We start from the raw sequence: 19,429 nt of genomic DNA, 5'->3' as shown, positions 1-19,429 counted from the left end.
TTTCTTTTTTTCTCTTCTTTATTTCTTACATCCTCTGATTGTTTCCTTAAGTTGGTTTTTCTTTCCTTCTCTTTTTCTTGTTTCCATATTTTCCATTTATTAGGACCTTGATTTAAGGGAAATGTCCATGGTTTATTCTTTCCTTTCTTTTCGTCTTCTATTCTTCTTGCCTCTGCTTGTTTTCTTCTAGCCTCTATATCTAGTGGATCGAAGGAAGGATATTCTCCTCCATAAAAGAGATAATCTTCTGCTTTGGTTTCGTCTCCAGAACTATTTGTTGACTGAAATAAAAAATCCGCTATGTTAAACTAAAGAAAATTTCAATTATATTTTTATTTGTACAATAACTTCGACATATTAAAGAGCTTTTGAGAAGAGCATAACATTTAAAATTTTTAACATCTTGCTGAATAAAGTTGCATTTCTCACATCCTCACATTTTCTCGCATCACAGAATTTTTGCATTTTTACCCGAAATTTTCGCACTTTTGTTATGCAAAAATTAACTCAGATTAACGTAGAATTTCTCATTTTTTCTAAGAAAGGAACGCGAAAAAATGAGAAATTTTCGACAAAATAAATTTTTTTCGCGAAAGATGTTTCCATTTGGCTGGAAACCCTAGCACACACCCATTTGACATAATCAGTAAATTTTCAAGCAATTGGTTTCTAGGGTACCGTTGTGCATTAGTTTCTAGGGTACCGTTGTGCATTAGTTTCTAGGGTACCGTTGTGCATTAGTTTCTAGGGTACCGTTGTGAATTGGTTTCTAGGGTACCTTTGTAAATTGGTTTCTAGGGTACCGTTGTGAATTGAGCATGGCCCTATTTGTATGGAGGGTTACTTCAATTTAAGCTTACAGACACTATAATTTTTTTTGTGTACCTCTGTATTTGATGTCTCAACAAGCAAGAATTTTGTTGAAACCATCTGAAGAAAGCAGAAGCATAAAATAAATAGTTTCAACATTCTGAAATTATGCATCATCAATCACGGCTGTTTCTGTAACTCTAAAATGCTACTTGAAACCCTTGGATTTGAGTGCTGGGACGGTGGCTAGGTGGCGCGGCACGCCGGAGGTGCATTTTCGTAAGGGATAGTAAACCTATCAATGTTTTATTATTTTGAACACTTTTTTTGAAAATTTAAAATTTTCGTTTTTTTACAAAAAATGACTTACACATTTCTACTGCAAAAAAACGTATAGAAATTATCACAATTAAACACTTTTAAACTCAGAAAAACAACAATATCTTCCATAGTATTTTTCTGATAACGGTGTCGTTGTGAATCGGGTATTGCATTCTTTGCATGGAGGGTGACTTGAAATTATGCTTATAGGCCCTTTAAGAAATTCTTTTTTGTGCAATTACATCTTTATTGATAATAATAATATTGTACATATAAAGCGATAAACAAAAAACTCTTAAATAGAAATCCAACTTTTACAATCAGTTTATAACTTTAAAAATGTAGAATTTGACATTATTTAAATAAAACTATGTTGAGGTTTTTTGTCTCATTTATAAATTTATTCTTTTATAAACCTCCATCAGCCCAAATTATGAATAAACTTTTCTTTGTCCAAAACATACATTTTTTCCAGTGAAATACTTGGATAAAAGGACGCTTCTTGTAATACAGTAATAGCCAAAAGAAACTCAGAAATAGGAAGACGACTTTTAGAATCAAGTTATAACTTTAAAAAGTCCAATGAGCTTGACACACATCACTTTAAACAGTTCCATTTCACTAAATTAGTGACTTCAGAAACTGTTTGCTTTATCAAGATTATTCTATTGAATCATAAACTTGGATTAGAAATTCGACACACAATTATAATAAATCATAATAATAATAATGATACATTATAAATATGCAATTCTTGTAAATATTATTAATCAATTTATTTATTTCAAAAAGGATCTCAAAGATTTATTCAAATTTATCAGTATTCCGAATTGATGGTGCTTCAATATTTCTTGTCTTTTTTTGTTTTTTTCTTTTCTTTTCTTTTCTTATTTTCTCTTTTTCTTTTTTTATTTTATTTTCTTCTTTTTTTTTTCTCTCTAATTGTTTTCTTAAGTCTTCTTTTTTCCCCTTCTCTATATCTAATGGATTAAATGAAGGATAATTACCACCATAAAAGATATAATCTTCTGCATTCGTTGCCTGAAATTTAAAAGATGTTAGCTCATAGAGAATAGAATATTATTAATGTACTCTACTGCATATAATTTGTGAACATTTACATGATTTGTACACTTTGAACTCCCTTTCAGGCTGAAAGGGACTGAAAAAATTCAAACCGAGAGATTCTCTAAATTCCACTCTAATATATATTTTATTCTCTATGTGTTAGCTACGTTAAACCACAGTAAATTTTACGTAAGATAGAAATGTTTTTTTTTTCAAATCATAACTTATTTTATTGAAGAGCTGTTTAAATTTGAAATATGTAACACCGAGGATAAATTTCATATCTCATACTTGATAAATAAAAACCAAAGGAGCTATGTACTAAGGAGTATGGAATAGAAGGGAGATACAACTGACGCGGCCTGCCCTACCATATGATTATACATGCAGACGGTACTTCATTTGAATAAGAAATATTTGTCTGATGTACAATTACCGCGTATTGCAATAACCTTTTCTGAATATTTCTTATACAAATGGAGTACCCGTCTGCAAAGCACGTTTAATCATATGGTAGGGCGGGCCGCGTCAGTTGTATCTACCTTCTAATCCATACTCCTAGGGAGCTACAAGGTCACAATTTCGCACCAGTAATGTCGCATACATTGGTCTGGGTCATTTCAAGTGCCGTAACGACTGATGATAAGGGAGCAGGGCAAGCTGTACAGTACACCTACACACTAGGCAAAACGGGAGAGTACGCCAAATGAATTATAGGTCCTTCCAGGGAAATTACAGTGAAATGTTATACTGTCTATTTTACAATATTGCTTTGATGATCTTCTGGAGTGAACTTTTACTCTTGTGCAGTATACTCAGGCACAATTTACTTAGTACGTAAATGTTCAAGCAACCTGTAAAACTAACTATAGCTTTATAACAACATTAAAAAAGAAGGTAAAGGTTTCAAGGGTACCTTTGTGAATTGGGGACTCCCCTCTTTAAATGAAAGGTTACTTGTGATTACGCTTACAGTCCTTTAACATTTAGCAAAACAGATTAAAGGGACACACCGGCTTTGTAAGGTAGTTAAATTGAGTATGCATGTTGTGGACAAATTCTTTAGGATTCATTTGAAACATATAAAACTTTTTAAAGAACTGTAAATCCTGAGTTTTAGCGCAAAGTCGACGTTTAAAATCGTACTTTTGGGTGGATACGTTTTAGAAATTGTTTTTTAATTATTAAATAACGACGACAAAATATTTAAACAAAATTCTACAGTAAACTAATTAGTTGTTTAGGAACAGGTTGAGAAAATAAAAAATTAACCCTTATCATCGAAAATAAGTAATCTTATTAAATTATTAGTTTCTATTATCGCCCTTTAATCGCAAAGATTTTCTGGACTTTTTATCAAAAAGACGACATTTTAGGAATTTGAAGAAATCTGCTAACAAATTCACAGAAATTAAGAAATCCAATATAATATGAAGAAAAAGGAAAATGTTAATTCTAACTTCGATTTATTGAAAAAAAAATTTTTTGAGAAATATGTTTCTAAACATAAGATTAGTAAAATATAGAATTTTACTATATTTTTCGTCGTCGTTATTTAATAATTTTAAAAAACCGATTCTGAAAACGTACCCACCCAAATTCATGATGATCCTAACGGCCAGTCTGTCCCTTTAAGATAAAGTCAAAACTAAATCAAAATTGAAACTATTTTTAAAAACAAATATTTGTAAGCTGTCTTTACTTCATCTCAATATTTTCCCCCGTAAAATTTTCCTTATTTTCCCATCTATTTAATCTATCTGTGTACCTCTCATAGAGAATAGAATATATGTATATTAGAGGGGAATTTAGACAATCCCTCGGTATGCACTTTTTCAGTCCCTTTCAGCCTGAAAGGGAGTTCAAAGTGTACAAATCATGTAAATGTTTACAAATTATAAGCAGTAGAGTACATTAATACAGTATGTTCCCTAGACTATTCATTTCAATTTCGAATTTTTTAAAGGTGAATAAAAAACATAATTTGATTTATAGTTATAACGGAAAATCATCGTTTGTAAAGTGAAAGGCATAGAGTCTATGTGAAATGATCATTGGTCAATTATGAAACCAACCTATTTCATAATTTGGTTTTCTTTTAATATTAAATTCCAGGGCCCAAAATTTATATAGCGCAAATATGTGAAGTACACCTGCAGTATGGAAACAGTACAACAAAATGGCCGTTTTACACTTTTTTCTAGTAAACTCCACTCTAATATATATTCTATTCTCTTTGGTACCTCTACATCTGCTGTCTCGACAAGAAAGAATTTTGTTGGAAACATCTGAAGAAAGCAGAAGAATAAAATGAACAGTTTCGACATTCTGAAATTATATAGTATCAGTCACTTAAAACCATCAGATTTCCGTGCTGGGACGGCGCGGTGGCTAGGTTTTCTGACGAAAGGCAGGAGGGGCTTTTTCGTCAATTTGATTTTGGTTTTGATTTTAATATTGAAGATTGCTGACACAAACTAAAAATTTTAAACCATGGTGTATTTCAGTGCAGTTACCCTCCCCTAGGCATCATACCTGTTCAACGAAACATGACAGTTGGTGAATGGTTTAAAATTTTGTTATAATTTGTTAAGTTGTTTGAGAATAATAAAAAATATTGTATGGGAGTCATGCATCTTAAAGTAAAATTAATTTCAACGTAAAATATATTTGAGTAAAATATTTTTTTAACAAAATGAGCTACAAAAAGTCTTCAATATGGAAGAAGACAAACAAAACTATTCACCAACTGTCATGTTTCGTGGGACACCCTGTATGTGATGTATTTCAACACTTGTGCAGTGTAAATAGTCACTAAATTAGCGAATAAATAAGTGTCTAGTAAACCTATTTGCTTTGTAACAACATGAAAAACAAGTATTGCTTTAACGTCGTCTTCCTATTCCATTATTTTCTGGTAATTACTGTATTAAATATATTATATATTTAAATTAAGACTCACCAATTGTCAATGCTGATTAGACAAGATTATTTTATCCTAAATTTTAATTAGAAATTTGAGACAAAATTATAATAATTTATAATAAATTATGACAATCTTGTTAATGGTATTTTTACTTTAATCTTGATAAAGCATTGACCATAGGTGAGTTTTAACATAAAAATATAATATATCCAATACTAGCTAAAGTGCCCGGCGTTGCCCGTGGAATTTTAAAAAATCCAATTTAAAAGAAAATTAAATTTGAAATTTTGAAAGAAAAAATCTAATTTATAAGAAAAAAAATTAAATTTTTGAAAAATTTTTTTTAAAAAAAGATCGAATAATTTTAGCCTATGTTACCTTCAGGATACGGCCATGGGTTCCCTCAAAAAATGCCGCTTGGCATTTATCATGTAATGTTTTTATTCATTTAATGTTATAATAAAATTAGTGAACACAAAATTTTATAAAAATGAACTTCATATTGATACAATAAAACCCTTTAAACTAAGGAATAGAAAGACGACATTTTTTGCAATTTAAGTGTGTATTTGATGTTGCCACCAAGCAAAAGGGTTTGCTATCAGTTTATTCATAATTTATTAAGTAAACCATTGCTTCATTTAGTGGCCGGCGCTTATATCAATGCAATGAAAAGCATTGATCTCTGACAAGCGTTTTATAAACTGTTAAAAAGCTAACATGTAAACAAGAGATGCTGTAATTGACAATTTCGTTGTTTAAATGTTTATGTGTCTCTGCTGTTTGAAATAGAAAGTAGTCTTTATTGTATCTAAAATCATACCTTTATTCTAAAAGTCGTCTTTCTATTCCACAGTTCTCAGGTTTGCACTTTACAACTTTGAATACATCATGTATGATGCAGGGTGGGTAACACTGAAATACACCCTGGGTCAAAAATCTTAGTTTTTCCGAAATCTACACCATCAAAATCAAAATCAAATCCAAACAGACGAAAAAAGCGTCTGAGAACCACGGCACTACCTAGCCACATTTCAAACACCGAATTCCGTGGGTTTCAAGTAGCATTTTAGAGCTACAGAAATAGCCATGATTAATGATAGATAATTTCAGAATGTTGAAACTGTTTATTTTATGCTTCTGCTTTCTTCAAATGGTTTCAACAAAATTCTTAATTATTGAGACAGCAGATACAGAGGTACACAAAAAAAGAGGAATTCTAAACATGGAAAATAAGGAAAATTTGTTGAAAAAAAAATATTTAGATGAAGAGAAAACAGCTCACAAAAGCTGTTTTTACACATATTACAGAAAATTTTAAAATTTTTACAAAATGAAGTGGACAAAGGTCGTCTCTGAATTTTTTAGACAGTCATAAACAACTTGTTTAAAAAGTTTTTTATTGATTTAAATGAAAAAGTTGCACAAATTCCCCCCCCCCAACCCCAGCTGTTTTAGGAAATTTTGTAATTCTCCCCTGACTTTACCATTGTAAGGTATATAGGTTAAAATATGTAAAACGTATATTTCGGTTTTAATTTTTTCATTGCTAAACAATTTTGACTTTACTTGAGTTTTCTCAATTATTAAAACAATTCTTATCGAAAAATTGTATTCCATGGTTTTGCCATATATCAAGAAAAAAAACTTCTTCAGTAAGACCCATAAAACCGTGGAAGAGAAGACGACAGTGAAAGTGAAATTGGACTTCGTATACTTTACAATGACTGTGCTACATGCTCATTTGGACTATTCACAGTGGTAGGTAATTATATCAATACATTAAAGACGACTTTCTATTTTAATTTTGATTGATGTTAAGCTGTTTAACAGCATGGATTGGATACACATTAAACATAAACATATAAGTCAAGAGAAGCTGTCAATTAAAAAAGCTTCTTTTTGATTGCTTGGAAAAAAAACAATCAAAATTTAAATAGAAAAATCGTCTTCATTGTATTGATATAATCGCCTACACTGCAGTATCATAACTCGGGTCTAAAAGTCGTCTTCTTATTCCACATTTTTATGAGTTTTAAAAGTTCACTACAGAAGGTTATTATTTATCAAAGCAGTTTTGTAAAAAAAAAAGACTCCAATTTAGCAATACTTCGCTGCAGACTAAATAGAGGGACCAAGAGAGGGAACAATTAAATTTCTAGTACGATTTTATGATCTTGTAGCTCCTCTATTATTAAATATTAGAAGTTCACAACACAACAGATAAATAATGATTGAATAAATCTTATTTATTTTAGTTTAACATGACTAAAATCTGTTGAATTCTAGGAAACGACTAAATATGGAGACAATTTACTAGCAACTGGAAATGTAACGAAAGGAGACGATTATTTCTTACATGAATGGGATCCTCCCTCCCCGTTTAAATGATTGGAATGATTTCAAATCTTTCAAATGAATTTTATGTGTTTGAAATAAATAACAAGCTATAATTTTTTTCAGTATTTCTAGTTACTACTAGGGCTGGGCTTCAAACCGTTTCGGTAACGGTTAGAAAAATAAATCTCAGGTAGCCGTTAGTTTTAGAGGGTAAGAACGAAACTTAACGATCTTAATTTTATAGCTAACGGAAAATTGTCAACAAATTATTGCAAAATTAACGGCATTTACATTACAAAATGTTGTTTGTGGTCAGTGAAATCGTTAACGGCGTAGCCGTTAATTGTATATTACAATATAAAACGGCGTTAAAAGTGCGAAGCGCGGGAAATTTTTTTTTTTTGTGGTTTATGAAAGTGTTAATGGTTGTGAACACAGAAGCCGACATTTAAAAACATCAGAACACGTAAAAAAATGGATGCAATTTTAAGCAGAAGAAAAATTCACTGTTTAAAAAAAAATCCATTTCGTTTTCAACTGTTAATTTATTTTCATCAAAAACGGCTAATCCGTGTCGTTAACGATTTAAAAATTAACGGTTTTTGCCATTCGTTAACGGACTCTTCTGTTAATTTTCAAAAACCTCTGTTTCGTTACCGGAACTTTGCCCAGTCTTCGTTTCTACAGGAGAACCAGAAGACTCTGAGATAGGAAGCAATGGACATTAGACACAGTAATTATGCAGTGTAAACAGACCCATTTCACTAAATTATTAACTTTTTAAAGTGCCTAGTAAAACTATTCACTTTATAACAACATCAAATACACTTAAATATTGCTGTAATATCGTAATCCTATTCCGTTGTTTTCTGGTTATCACTTCACTATTAATGGTGAAAAATAATATATATATATATATCACGCAAATCTGCCCCTTTAGTAAAAGTAAATTCAGCTTATATAAAGCATAAAGTCTGACCACGTCAACCTTGTTGCACCGGCTAGTCCTGTCTATAGAGCTAGGTACAGTATAAACTTGGACCGGAAAGGTTGACCCGGATCGGAAATTCAAATATATATATATATTTCTGAAATCTCTACATATAGTCTCAACTCTAATTTTCAAAGTTAATCCCGATTCGGCGACGTAATTCACTGATTCTTAAATTATACTCCAAGAAATCTTATCCCCAACACATGCCAAGGCTCGAGTCTTATTTTAGTCTCAATTTCAAATTATTTATCATAGATTTCTAAAAAATTACTTTAACGTCAACATAAACTATAGAGACGGGCACAGCTATATTGGATCGTTTAAAGGTAAGTTTGTTACAGGGTGTCCCAAAAATTTTATTCTCATTTTTATTGGGACACTCTGTAACATATTATTAAGATATGTTATTATTCTATTTTATCAATTGTTGTATTGACGCTATTAACAAAATCCAAATAAATGTTTTTTTTTATTGAAAAATAGAAATGTTGTGCAAATAATTTTAAAAATCCAATTCTAATCATTAACACTGAGACATCAAAAACACATTCATCTTTTTTGGTTTACACTGTAATAAAGGAATGTGCCTCTCATCTTTCCCAAACGCATTTTTAGGCCGATATGCGAAGGTCCTATCAAACTTCTATATTTGACCGTTAGATGACTCTGGTCTGGAGGAGAAAGCAGTCCTTCCGAACCCTTTAATATTCGTTATAACCTCTTTTATTTCAAAAGACTGTAACTTCAAGAAATTCGAATTTTAAGAGAAAATTGACCGATTTACACTGATACCTTTTAAAATTTTATTTGAGTAACAATGAGGAAGATATCGTCGTTTTCCTATCTAAAAAGTGTTGGATTTTGACAATTTCCTTCGTTGTCTATTTTGCATTCACAAGTAACTTGCGTTGGAACATCAGTTTTCAGATAGAAAAACAAGGATGTTCTTATCATCATTTTTACTTAGAAGAATTAAGGGTTACTTAAAATTACGTCACCATGATCCCTTTACAGACTGGAGACGGTTTGGAGCTGGGAAAATGGAGTTCAGGAATGGAGATCTGTATACTGGAGAGTGGGATGGAGCCAAGGGAAATGGAGTAATTTCATACTCGGACGAATCAAAATATGAGGTGGGCTTTTTTTCTCATTTTATTAGCTTTTTACTTGTGTGCAATTGCAATTTCTTGATAATATCGCTCAACAATTGCAAGTAAATATTTCGCAATCCCGCGTATTTTTGTGTAGTTTCTCAGAACAGTTTTCTTGGAAAATGGTTTTTATTTTGAATTAAACTTTAAAATAACAAAATTTCCGACAATGAATGAATTACAAATAGTGAATCAAGAAACGTCTTCTGAGTTTTTTTTTAAAATGTGGTCTTCCTTATTTGTCTCTTTAAAATTGCATGACAATGATATTAAACATTTGAACAATTTTGTTGTTTTTAATAAACTAAAATCTGAGGCCGAATTTAAAGAATTTGAGCTGCGGCTTAAATTTAAGCCGCGGATCAAATATGGTTGGTTTTACTTAAAATTCTATTAGTGTTTTAAAGATTTAAGCAGGCGCTCAATTAAAACCGCGGTTTTTGTGGGATTTTGAGACGAGGCTTAAATTCATTAAATTCGGACACTGGACAAAATTCTCTCAACATCTCCGTCAATTTTAAAGATGCAAATATGGGAGACCACAGCCCCTATTTGATACACGTTTACTTTTAAGCAATTCCACAAATTTCGAGCTATGCAATTGTGTGCAGGTAAAAGCAGTTATTGCGCACAACGGAATTCCGATTGGACACACTTTTTAACCATCGCGTAATTTTCCAGAATTAAAGCAAGAAAAAAAAATAAAGAAAATTTTTTTTAAATTCAAGGTTAACATATTTTTTTATTTTAGTAAAACTTATTTAGAAATTTTTTGCTTTAATCAATAACAAAAATTACTTTTCTGGATGTTTCCTGTTTACTTTGCAAAAGATTTTTTTCAAAGAGTTCCCTGACCAACGATTATAAAATTTAATTCTACAACTAAAAATTAGAATTTAAAATATTTTTAATAAAACTTAAAAATTAAAAAAAATTTTATAAACAAAAAAAAAAGGTAATTTTCTGATTTTCTTATATAAGGGTGAATTTCTTGAAGAGAAAAAACACGGAAAAGGAACTTTTTTCTTCCCTAGTGGCAACAAATACTCAGGAGATTATAAGGTAAACTATTAGCTGTAGGTATTAAAGGGACAAGACACCATTTTTCTTTAAGGGACAATGCACGATTCACTACGTTGACCTTTTTCAAAGTTGAATTAAATATCATCATTTTTCTAGCTAAAAATTTGTTAGTTTCTCTCTCAAAGTGAATTGCGGATTAAGGAGACAGAGAAGGAAATTGTCATAATTAAACCCGTTTTTAGATAGAAAAACATCAATACCGTCCTCCATTACTCAGATATAGAGGTTTAAAGGGTACCGTTATGAATCGGACATGCTACCATTTTTTTCGAATGAGAGGTCCCTTAAAAACTACGTTTACAGTCCCTTTAAATAAAAATTTAGATTTTAGACTTTTCAACTAATCGTTTAAAATCTTTACTGAGAAATAAGCAGGCCAGGTGTCCCAAAAAGAATTTAGAGACTACTTAAAATTTTTCTTGATTTTCGATGGCTAATGGATGACAAACCCAGAAAAAAAAGAGAAACACACACAGATCCAGACAGCTCTAAAAAGTATGCATCAATATTCAAGACCGGATCGACTTTCAAGTTTCCCAAAACCTTGGTTTTTATCTGACTCATTTCTACTTTTTTGTAGTCCAAGACTTGTTCATTACAAAACCAAAACTTGTTTGTAGCTTTAGTGTGAAAGAAGAAATTGTAGAAATTTTATATAGGTTTTTGCGTGAGAAGGGAGTACGTATTTTTAGCAAAGAATGTTAGAACATGGTTGCAATCATCCATGTATACTGTATATGGGAACTCTGCCGGGTGTTTACATAAACTAAAACTTTTAAAACTAATTTTGGAATCTTAAAAAGTTGATAGAAGCAGTTGAAGCCTAACCTTGCTCAGCTCCGGAGTTCCAAATCAACTCTGTACAAACGATATAAACAAAGACGACTGTTTTTAGGATGATTTAGAGGATGGTAATGGTACTTTCACTTGGACCGACGGATATAAATACAACGGCGGATGGTCAAAGGAAATATGGATTTCAAAAATAAAAATAAAATAATTTTTAAATTTTTAATTAAAAAAAGAAAAATTCTTCTTAAATTTTTTATTGATAGAGGATTAAATTTTAAACGGCGGATGGTTAGAGAATTTTTAAACATTACATATTTCCTATTCGTCTATTTTCTTACATTTTTTTTGAAAACCATCCAAATGGTGTGTTCAGGGAATAAAAGAGGGGTATGGAGAATATCTTTATAAGAATGGGGATTCCTACAAAGGAATGGTAAGTAACAATGATGTAATTTTCGGGAAAAGAAAAATTAAATGAATTGATCATCTACAGGGTTCACATAAAGAATGAGACTTCAGAGACGACTGTACAGAATTTACTTAGTCTTTGTATTTACATTCTTTGTATTCTGCCAATGTTAACATTTTTTCTACTTTGCCAAATCAATAACTATATGAAAGTTTTTTTAAGGTCACATTTAATGAGTGTAAGGTCGTCTTTGAAGTCTCATCCTTTGTGGGTAACCCTGTATTTGAAAATACTCCAACTACAAATAAGCGTGGGATAATTTGGCACTATTTTAATAAGAATTTTCACTTCTTTCCAGCACGTGTTCAAAAGTTCAAAAGTTCAAAAGTAAAACAAAATATTCAAATATTAAAACACTAGAGCAAGAAAAAATGTAATTTTTTCAAAACATGTCGATATAGGAACCAAAACATCCGTTTTGAAACACTGAATTCAAAAATGTTTAAATCATAAAAATCGGTTTAATTCGTTCAAGGCAAAAAACTAACTTTTTAGGGAAAATTTGCCAGAGTTTTCCAAAAATAATAGTTTTTTGGCCCTAGATCAACAAATTTTCGAAATTTAAAAAAAAAACTGGGCAATATTCAATGGTTAGAGGCGCAACTTTAGACACCCACCCATGTCGACATGTTTCGAAAAAATTGAAAAATCGACCTCCCTTAGTGTAGACGTGCGTGCGCTGACCCATTTTTTAAAAATAAAAAAAAATTCATAATGTTTTTTTGTAAGTTGAATGTTGGTCATTTTTGAAGAAAAAAAATCATATTATCCCAGGGTTACTAGAAACATCAAACAATTAGGAACACAATAGATACTTGCTGTTATGAAAACAATGACGTTATTGTTCCAAAATAATACAGTTTTTTTTTTTCATCATAAAATCAAAATATTGTCATGCAAAAAAGCAAATAGCATACTGGCACTCTCTTTAAGCTGTCTTTTATCAATGCTGCTTTAATGAATACATCTATTGCACAGTATGTCCAAAAAAACATGTGAATTATGTTGCGAATAGTCATCTTTATATACTATTTTCACCGATAAATCTATTTTGAAAACTACGAAAATAATCAAAAAGAAAAAATATTTCTAAAATGTGAGATGCAGTCCACATATTTTTTTTATTTTTTTTTTCTCAATGTGTTTTTGTAATGGATTTGAAATCATTCAAATAAAATAATGTTGGTCCGCCAATTTGTTCTTTTCAGAGATATATTTTATCCTCATATACAGGGTTTCCCACTAAACATGACAGTTCTTGAATAGTTTTTAATGTCTTCTTCCATATTTTATATTGGATATTAATGTCATTTCGTTAAAATCATCTTTTCTCAAATATATTTTACTTTGAAATCAATTTTCAATAATATAATGGGCATACAATATTTTTCATCCTTCTCTTTAATATCTAACAACTTAACTAATTATGAAAGAAGACATTTTAAACTTTTCACCAACTGTCATGTTTCGTGGGCCACCCTATATAAACAAATTTCTCTTTAAAAAAACTAGTTTGATGATAAGTAAATTTACAATACTAGAAATTAGGCGCTTCGCGCCCTTCTTTCTAGGCTTTTAGGACGCTTCGCGCCCATCTTCTATTTAAATTGTAAACATGTTCTTTTTGTTTACATTTCAAACCAAAGATGAAAAAAGTTTTGCGGATTTTTAAAAAAAAAATTCGCGGATTTTCAAAAATTTAAATTTTTTTACAAAATTAAAAACCTCTAAAACACAAATTTTTAAAATTTCAATCATTCATAAACCTTCCCTGGGGTCCTTAGATGTCCCACAAAAAATTTGGGCCCGATCGGTTCAGCCGTTTTGACGTTTATTGGATACAAACAAACAAACAGACAGACAGACAAGTCACGTTTATATATAGATTTGTACGAAATGCGGAGCATTATAGTTACATATAATTTTACCATACTTAAATAGACAAAATATGCCAATTCTTTATTCTAATGTTTTTGTGACTAATAATTAACGTATTTTTGTTAAGTTTAAAGATGGAAGATTCAATGGTATTGGAGTATATTCTTGGTCCAACGGGGCTCGTTATGAAGGAGATCATCTAAATGATCAGAGGTATCTTGAGTAGTATTGTAGTAGTGTCAGATTCACAATGCTTCTCTTCAAATCTTCGTCTTATCAAGAATGCACAAGATATTCATAAAGGAACTGAGTTTTGGCCACAAACTTAAATTTTCTTATCCCTATATCTTGGCGACCCAATGTCGTAGACCTTAGATATTTCTTTACAATGACAGTCAAAAACCAAGTTTAAGAAATATTGAAATATAGCTTTTACTTAAGTTTCACTAATTATTTAGATGTTAGTCAACATCAATCAGAAATAACTTATTTATTTCTGCATGAATGTGAATAAGATTATGATAACACTTTTTGGATTATTTAAAGGGAGCGACCGGCAATGCATGGTAGTTGAACCGAGAATTTAGTATTGTGGAGAAATTTTTTAAGAAATCATTTGAGACCTATGAGACGTTTTTACGGTGCATATTTGTTCAGCAAGAGCGCAAATTCAATCCATAAAATCCTCATAGATTGTTCATCCTTGAGGAATGATTTTGAGAATCAGTTTTTAAGAAATTATTCAATAGCGACGACTAAAAATGTCATAAAAATTCTACAGTAAACTAATCAGTTGTCTAGGAACAGGTTTAGAAAATAAAAATTAACTATTTTTATAGTAAATAAGTAATCTTTTTCAGTTATTAGTTTCTACAATCTCTCATTGTTCACAAACATTTTCTTTAGATTTCCTGGAATTTTTTTTGAAAAGACAACATTTAAAGAATTTGAAGAAATCTGCGAACAAATTCATAAAGAATAAGAAATTCAATATAATAATGAAAAAGAAATAATTGATTCTAACATTGATTTATTACGAAAATTTCAATTAAGAAATATGTTCCTAAACATCTAATTAGTTTACTGTAGATTTTTTTTAACATTTTTTTGTCGTTGTTATATAATTATTTCTAAAACATCGATTCTCAAAACGTAACCACCCAAATTGATGATTTTGAACGCCCACTTTGCGCTCAAACCCAGTAATTATATACATCATTAAAAAGTTTTATATGTCTCTCATGAATCTTAAAAAAAATTTCCACAATACTACATTCTCAATTCAACTACCATACATTGCCGGTCACTCCCTTTAAGACAATTCAATATTATATTTAGACAATAAAAACTGCATTTATGACAATTATACCTATTAGACGTTTTAACGAAGCATATTTGTTCAGTAAGAGTGCAATTTTCATCTTTAAAATCCTCATAGATTGCTCATTTTTGAGGAATGATTTTGAGAATCAGTTTTTAAAAAAATATTCAATATAGCGACGACGAAAAATGACGTAAAAATTATACAGTAAACTTATTAGTTGTTTAGGAACAGGTTGAGAAAACAAAAATTAACTATTATCTCGAAAATAAGTAATCTTATTCACTTATTGGTTTCTGTAATGTCTCATTGTTCACAAACATTTTCTGTAGATTTCCTGTTATTTTTATTGAAAAAAAGACATTTGATGATTTTGTAGAAATCTGCGAACAAGTTCTTCAAGAATAAGAAATTCAATGTAATGATGAAAAAGAAAGAATTGATTCTAACATTGATTTATTAAGAAAATTTCAATTAAGAAATATGTTCCTAAACATCTAAATAGTTCACTGTAGATCTTTTTTTACATTTTTTATCGTTATTATTTAATAATTCTAAAAAATTCGATTCTCAAAACATAACCACACAAACTGATGATTTTGAACGCCCACTTTGCGCTCAAACTCAGTAATTATACATCATTAAAACATTTTATATGTCTCAAATGAATCCTAAAAGTTTTCTCCACAATACTACATTCTCAGTTCAACTACCATACATTGCCGGTCACTCCCTTTAAGATGCAACAATATTTTCTACATAATCCAAATTTATGAACAATCCCTCTCAGGACTGGATTTGGTAAAATGGTTTATCCTGACGGAGCAGAGTTCTCTGGAATCTGGGATAACGGAGTACACGTGGAATTCAGGTTCCCGCCATTTTGTACTTATTTTTCACCAGCTCCACCTTTTTACATTTTTACACAGTTTTCCATCTCTTTTACCACTTTTCACTGTTATTCCCTATTTTTCACCCTCCCATACAGGGTTACCCACAAAAGATGGGACTAGAGAAGGCTGTACGGAATATTCCTGCAACTTTAAATTGTTTCTTTCTTCGTCAAATTGTTAAATAAGCTATTGGTAAAGACTAAAGACGACTGAACTAAAATTTGGAACCATCTTATTTCAAGTTCTTTAAGTCATCTTTACATGCATCATCTTTTATGAGTTACCCCGAATTTAAATTTTTTCTTCACGTCAATAAAAATTGTCCCAGTTGCGTCCACGTTACTTTTTATTCAGATCCAGCAGGCCTGAAGCTGAGGAGTCCAGTACTTTAAGTTCAGAAATAGTTGCGGCATTGTCCGTCCCAGCTGCAGCAGGGCTAACCACACCACCGCCTGCAAGCACCACTCAACTCTCAACAAAGTAAATGGATTTTTCATCTTTAGGAATTCATGCGGATTTAAAAGTTCGGTCCTTATCCCTGCAAGCAATGACTTTCGATCACAATTTGACCTTTTAAATATAAGTTTTACACCTTTTTTTTTGATCACTTGAAACGTTTTTAAAGGGAGCAACCGGCAATGTATGGTACAGTGAAACCCTTAATAACGAATACATCGGAAGAAATTATCAAATGTCGTCTTGACAATTTTTCAATGGGTTTTATACTATATTACGTAAATTTCCATATTTGCGAAAATAAATAAATAGCCATGAATATGCGGGAACAGTTTTAAAGAGTTCCATATAATCTAAAAAACTAAATATCTAAACTAAAACTAAATATCTGCAACATTCCATTATCAGAAAGTGAAGAATACGACATTTGATGAATTCTTTCGATGTATTCGTTATTAAGGGTTTCACTGTAGTTGAACTGAGATTGAAGTATTATTGAGAAATTGTTTAGGATTCATTTAAGACCTGTCAGACGATTTACGGTGAATATTTGTTTAGCACTAATTCAATTTTTAAAATCCTCATTGATTTTCCATTTTGGAGGAATAAATTTGAGAGTCGGTATTATAAAAACTGTTCTAAAAGGACGAGGAAAAATGTAACAAAATTTCTACTGTTAACTAATTAGATGTTTAGTAACATATTTCTCATTATAAATTTGTCCATAAATCAATGTTAGAATCGATTGTTTCTTTTTCACAATTATATTGATTTTCTTATTCTTTATGAATTTGTCCGCAGATTTCTTCTAATTCTTCAAAAGTCGTCTTTTCATTAAAAATTTCAGGAAATCTACAGAAAATGGTTTTAAACATTGAGACATTACAGAAACCAATAACTGAATAAAATTAATTATTTTCGAGGATAAGAGTTAATTTTTTTTCTCAATATTCCTAAACAACTGTTTTGTTTACTGTAGATTTGTTTTACATTTTACATCATCGTTATTTAATAATTTTAAAACAATCGATTCTCAAAAGTTAACCACCCGACTGGTTGATTTTGAACGTCGGCTTTGCGCTCAAACTCAGTAATTATACTTCGTAGAAACATTTTATGTGTCTCAAATGAATCCTAAAAGATTTCTCCACAATACTACATTCTCAGTTCAACCACATTGCCGGATACTTCCTGTAAAGATAACTCTGTAAGTTTAAAGGTTGTTGAATTATAAACCAAACCGTAATTGAATTCAAAAAGAAATAATCGAACGCATCATTGCAACTCAATGATTTAAGTCTTTGATATCTCTAACATTATAGATGATTTGATGAAACCAAATTTTATATAGTTTGAAATATCTAGGGTCTGTGGAAATTGGGTTGCAAAGATTAGAAAATCAGATTTGGTGGCAAAGGCTCAATGCCTTTTGTTGATTCTATAAATGTTTTGCTATTATTTTGCACAGGATAAGATTAGAATATTTAATAGTTTAAAAATTTATGAAAACTCGATTTAAAGTCGACCATCTTTAATCATCATATTTAACGTTTTCTTTAGCCATTTTTTCCCTGATAAAATGTTTCAATGTCAATGTTTATTTTGCCAGCTCTCCTCCTGGAGAGGTTGAAGATGAAGAAGAAGCAGATGAAGATGGAGAAGACGAAGAAGAAGAAGACGACGAGGAAGAGGAGGAAGAAGTCGCTAAAGTTAAAGTGCCAAAAATGAGAAAAAGGCCGTTTAAGGTAAATTAAAAAAATACTCATTTTCAGATTTTATTTTTTTTTCGTTAACACCAATCTACCGATCTACAATAAATCTCTTGACATTAAAAGACGAAGTACAACTTTACAAGTGAAGACTGTATTTTATTTTTGACTTTGCTTATACTCTTCATAAAATGAACTGTACAAGCAAAATTGCGGCGAAAGTGATTGCAAATTTAACTTCAGACTGGGTCAACCTACAGGGTGTCCCACGAAACATGACAGTTGGCGAATAGTTTTGAATGTCTTCCATATGCTGTATTAGATATCAAAGAAGCTTTTTGCAGATTATTTACTTTAAAAAACTTTACTCAAATATATTATACTTAGAAATCAATTTTACTATAATATGGATGCCATAAGATATTTACTATTATTCTCTTTGGCAACAAACAACTTGATATATTATGGAAGAAGACATTTAAAACTATTCGTGGGACACCAGCTAGTCTTGCCAACTATATTGACCCCTTTCATTCGTTTCCGAAAATTCTTTTTTACTATTTTTGCCTCAATATCGATTCTTGGACTGTCTCAACCCTGAAAAAATTTGAATTTAACAAATACTTTTAGAAAGGACAGGGAAGAAGGAGGAAGGTTGGACCCAATGGCGGAAGAGTAAGGCTGCCAAAGAAAAGGCGAGGTATACAAAAGTTTTAAAATTTGTTATTTTAAAATATCGGCGCTACTAGGGAATTTCTTTTTTTTGAAAACTAATAATTTTTTAAGGCGTTTTAAACCTAGGCCCACAAGACCCAGAGAGGAGGAGAAGAAGGCATAGAAAATGAAAGGGAAAATCCGCAAAAAAAAAACAAGAAAAAGTGCAAATTTATTATTTTTTACCTGACATGTTAAAAAGTGTTTATAGTGTTGCTATAATGTGTTTTTAAATTGTATTTATTCAAATAAAAAATATATTATGTTTCTCTAAATAAATCTAAATAACATACAGGGATACAAACAAAGGATGAGACTGTAAAGACGACATGAAACTCTCAAAATATTTCTTGGTTGAATTAAATCTTTGCCTTAAATAAAGTATTTAAAGGGCATATTTAATGATTAATTGGCAAAAACCAAATCCGTTTTACACTTGCAGGGAGTTATAAATATAAGGAAACAGTGTAAATTCAGTACAATCGTCTCTGAAGTCTCATCCTT

At 30.7% G+C, this 19,429-nt stretch overlaps 1 protein-coding gene and 2 long non-coding RNA genes across 5 annotated transcripts in view; 2 read left to right on the top strand and 1 right to left on the bottom strand.

The window, feature by feature from the left end:
• LOC111718267 (phosphatidylinositol 4-phosphate 5-kinase 7) overlaps positions 1 to 19,072 on the top strand; it is a 28,851-nt gene extending 9,779 nt beyond the window's left edge. Inside the window, exons 7-17 of the mRNA XM_023493809.1 lie at positions 8,754 to 8,785; positions 9,474 to 9,592; positions 10,592 to 10,672; positions 11,589 to 11,660; positions 11,859 to 11,918; positions 13,960 to 14,045; positions 15,944 to 16,024; positions 16,401 to 16,526; positions 18,112 to 18,247; positions 18,842 to 18,911; positions 18,998 to 19,072. Coding sequence (XP_023349577.1) covers positions 8,754 to 8,785; positions 9,474 to 9,592; positions 10,592 to 10,672; positions 11,589 to 11,660; positions 11,859 to 11,918; positions 13,960 to 14,045; positions 15,944 to 16,024; positions 16,401 to 16,526; positions 18,112 to 18,247; positions 18,842 to 18,911; positions 18,998 to 19,056 — 922 coding nt within the window. The 3' untranslated portion in view covers positions 19,057 to 19,072. The remainder of the gene's footprint in view (positions 1 to 8,753; positions 8,786 to 9,473; positions 9,593 to 10,591; positions 10,673 to 11,588; positions 11,661 to 11,858; positions 11,919 to 13,959; positions 14,046 to 15,943; positions 16,025 to 16,400; positions 16,527 to 18,111; positions 18,248 to 18,841; positions 18,912 to 18,997) is intronic.
• LOC111718249 (uncharacterized) lies at positions 1,889 to 5,181 on the bottom strand. 2 transcript variants are annotated; one of them, XR_002769017.1, is made up of 3 exons: positions 5,162 to 5,181; positions 4,443 to 4,527; positions 1,889 to 2,172 (listed from the first exon to the last, which is right to left on the bottom strand). It is a non-coding gene; the product is annotated as an uncharacterized LOC111718249 (long non-coding RNA). The 2 variants fall into 2 exon arrangements; XR_002769018.1 differs by lacking the exon at positions 5,162 to 5,181 and adding an exon at positions 5,047 to 5,067.
• LOC111718247 (uncharacterized) lies at positions 5,288 to 7,582 on the top strand. Of its 2 annotated transcripts, none has more exons than XR_002769014.1 (3): positions 5,288 to 5,305; positions 6,239 to 6,323; positions 7,415 to 7,582. It is a non-coding gene; the product is annotated as an uncharacterized LOC111718247 (long non-coding RNA). The 2 variants fall into 2 exon arrangements; XR_002769015.1 differs by lacking the exon at positions 5,288 to 5,305 and adding an exon at positions 5,537 to 5,556.
• Positions 19,073 to 19,429: the final 357 nt, after the last annotated feature.

This window comes from Eurytemora carolleeae, unplaced genomic scaffold, assembly GCF_000591075.1.
Source record: "Eurytemora carolleeae unplaced genomic scaffold, Eaff_2.0 scaffold556, whole genome shotgun sequence".
In the NCBI taxonomy this organism is placed as follows: domain Eukaryota; kingdom Metazoa; phylum Arthropoda; class Copepoda; order Calanoida; family Temoridae; genus Eurytemora; species Eurytemora carolleeae.
The sequence above is the reverse complement of the archived record's forward strand: the minus strand, read 5'-3'. Positions and strand labels throughout refer to the sequence as shown.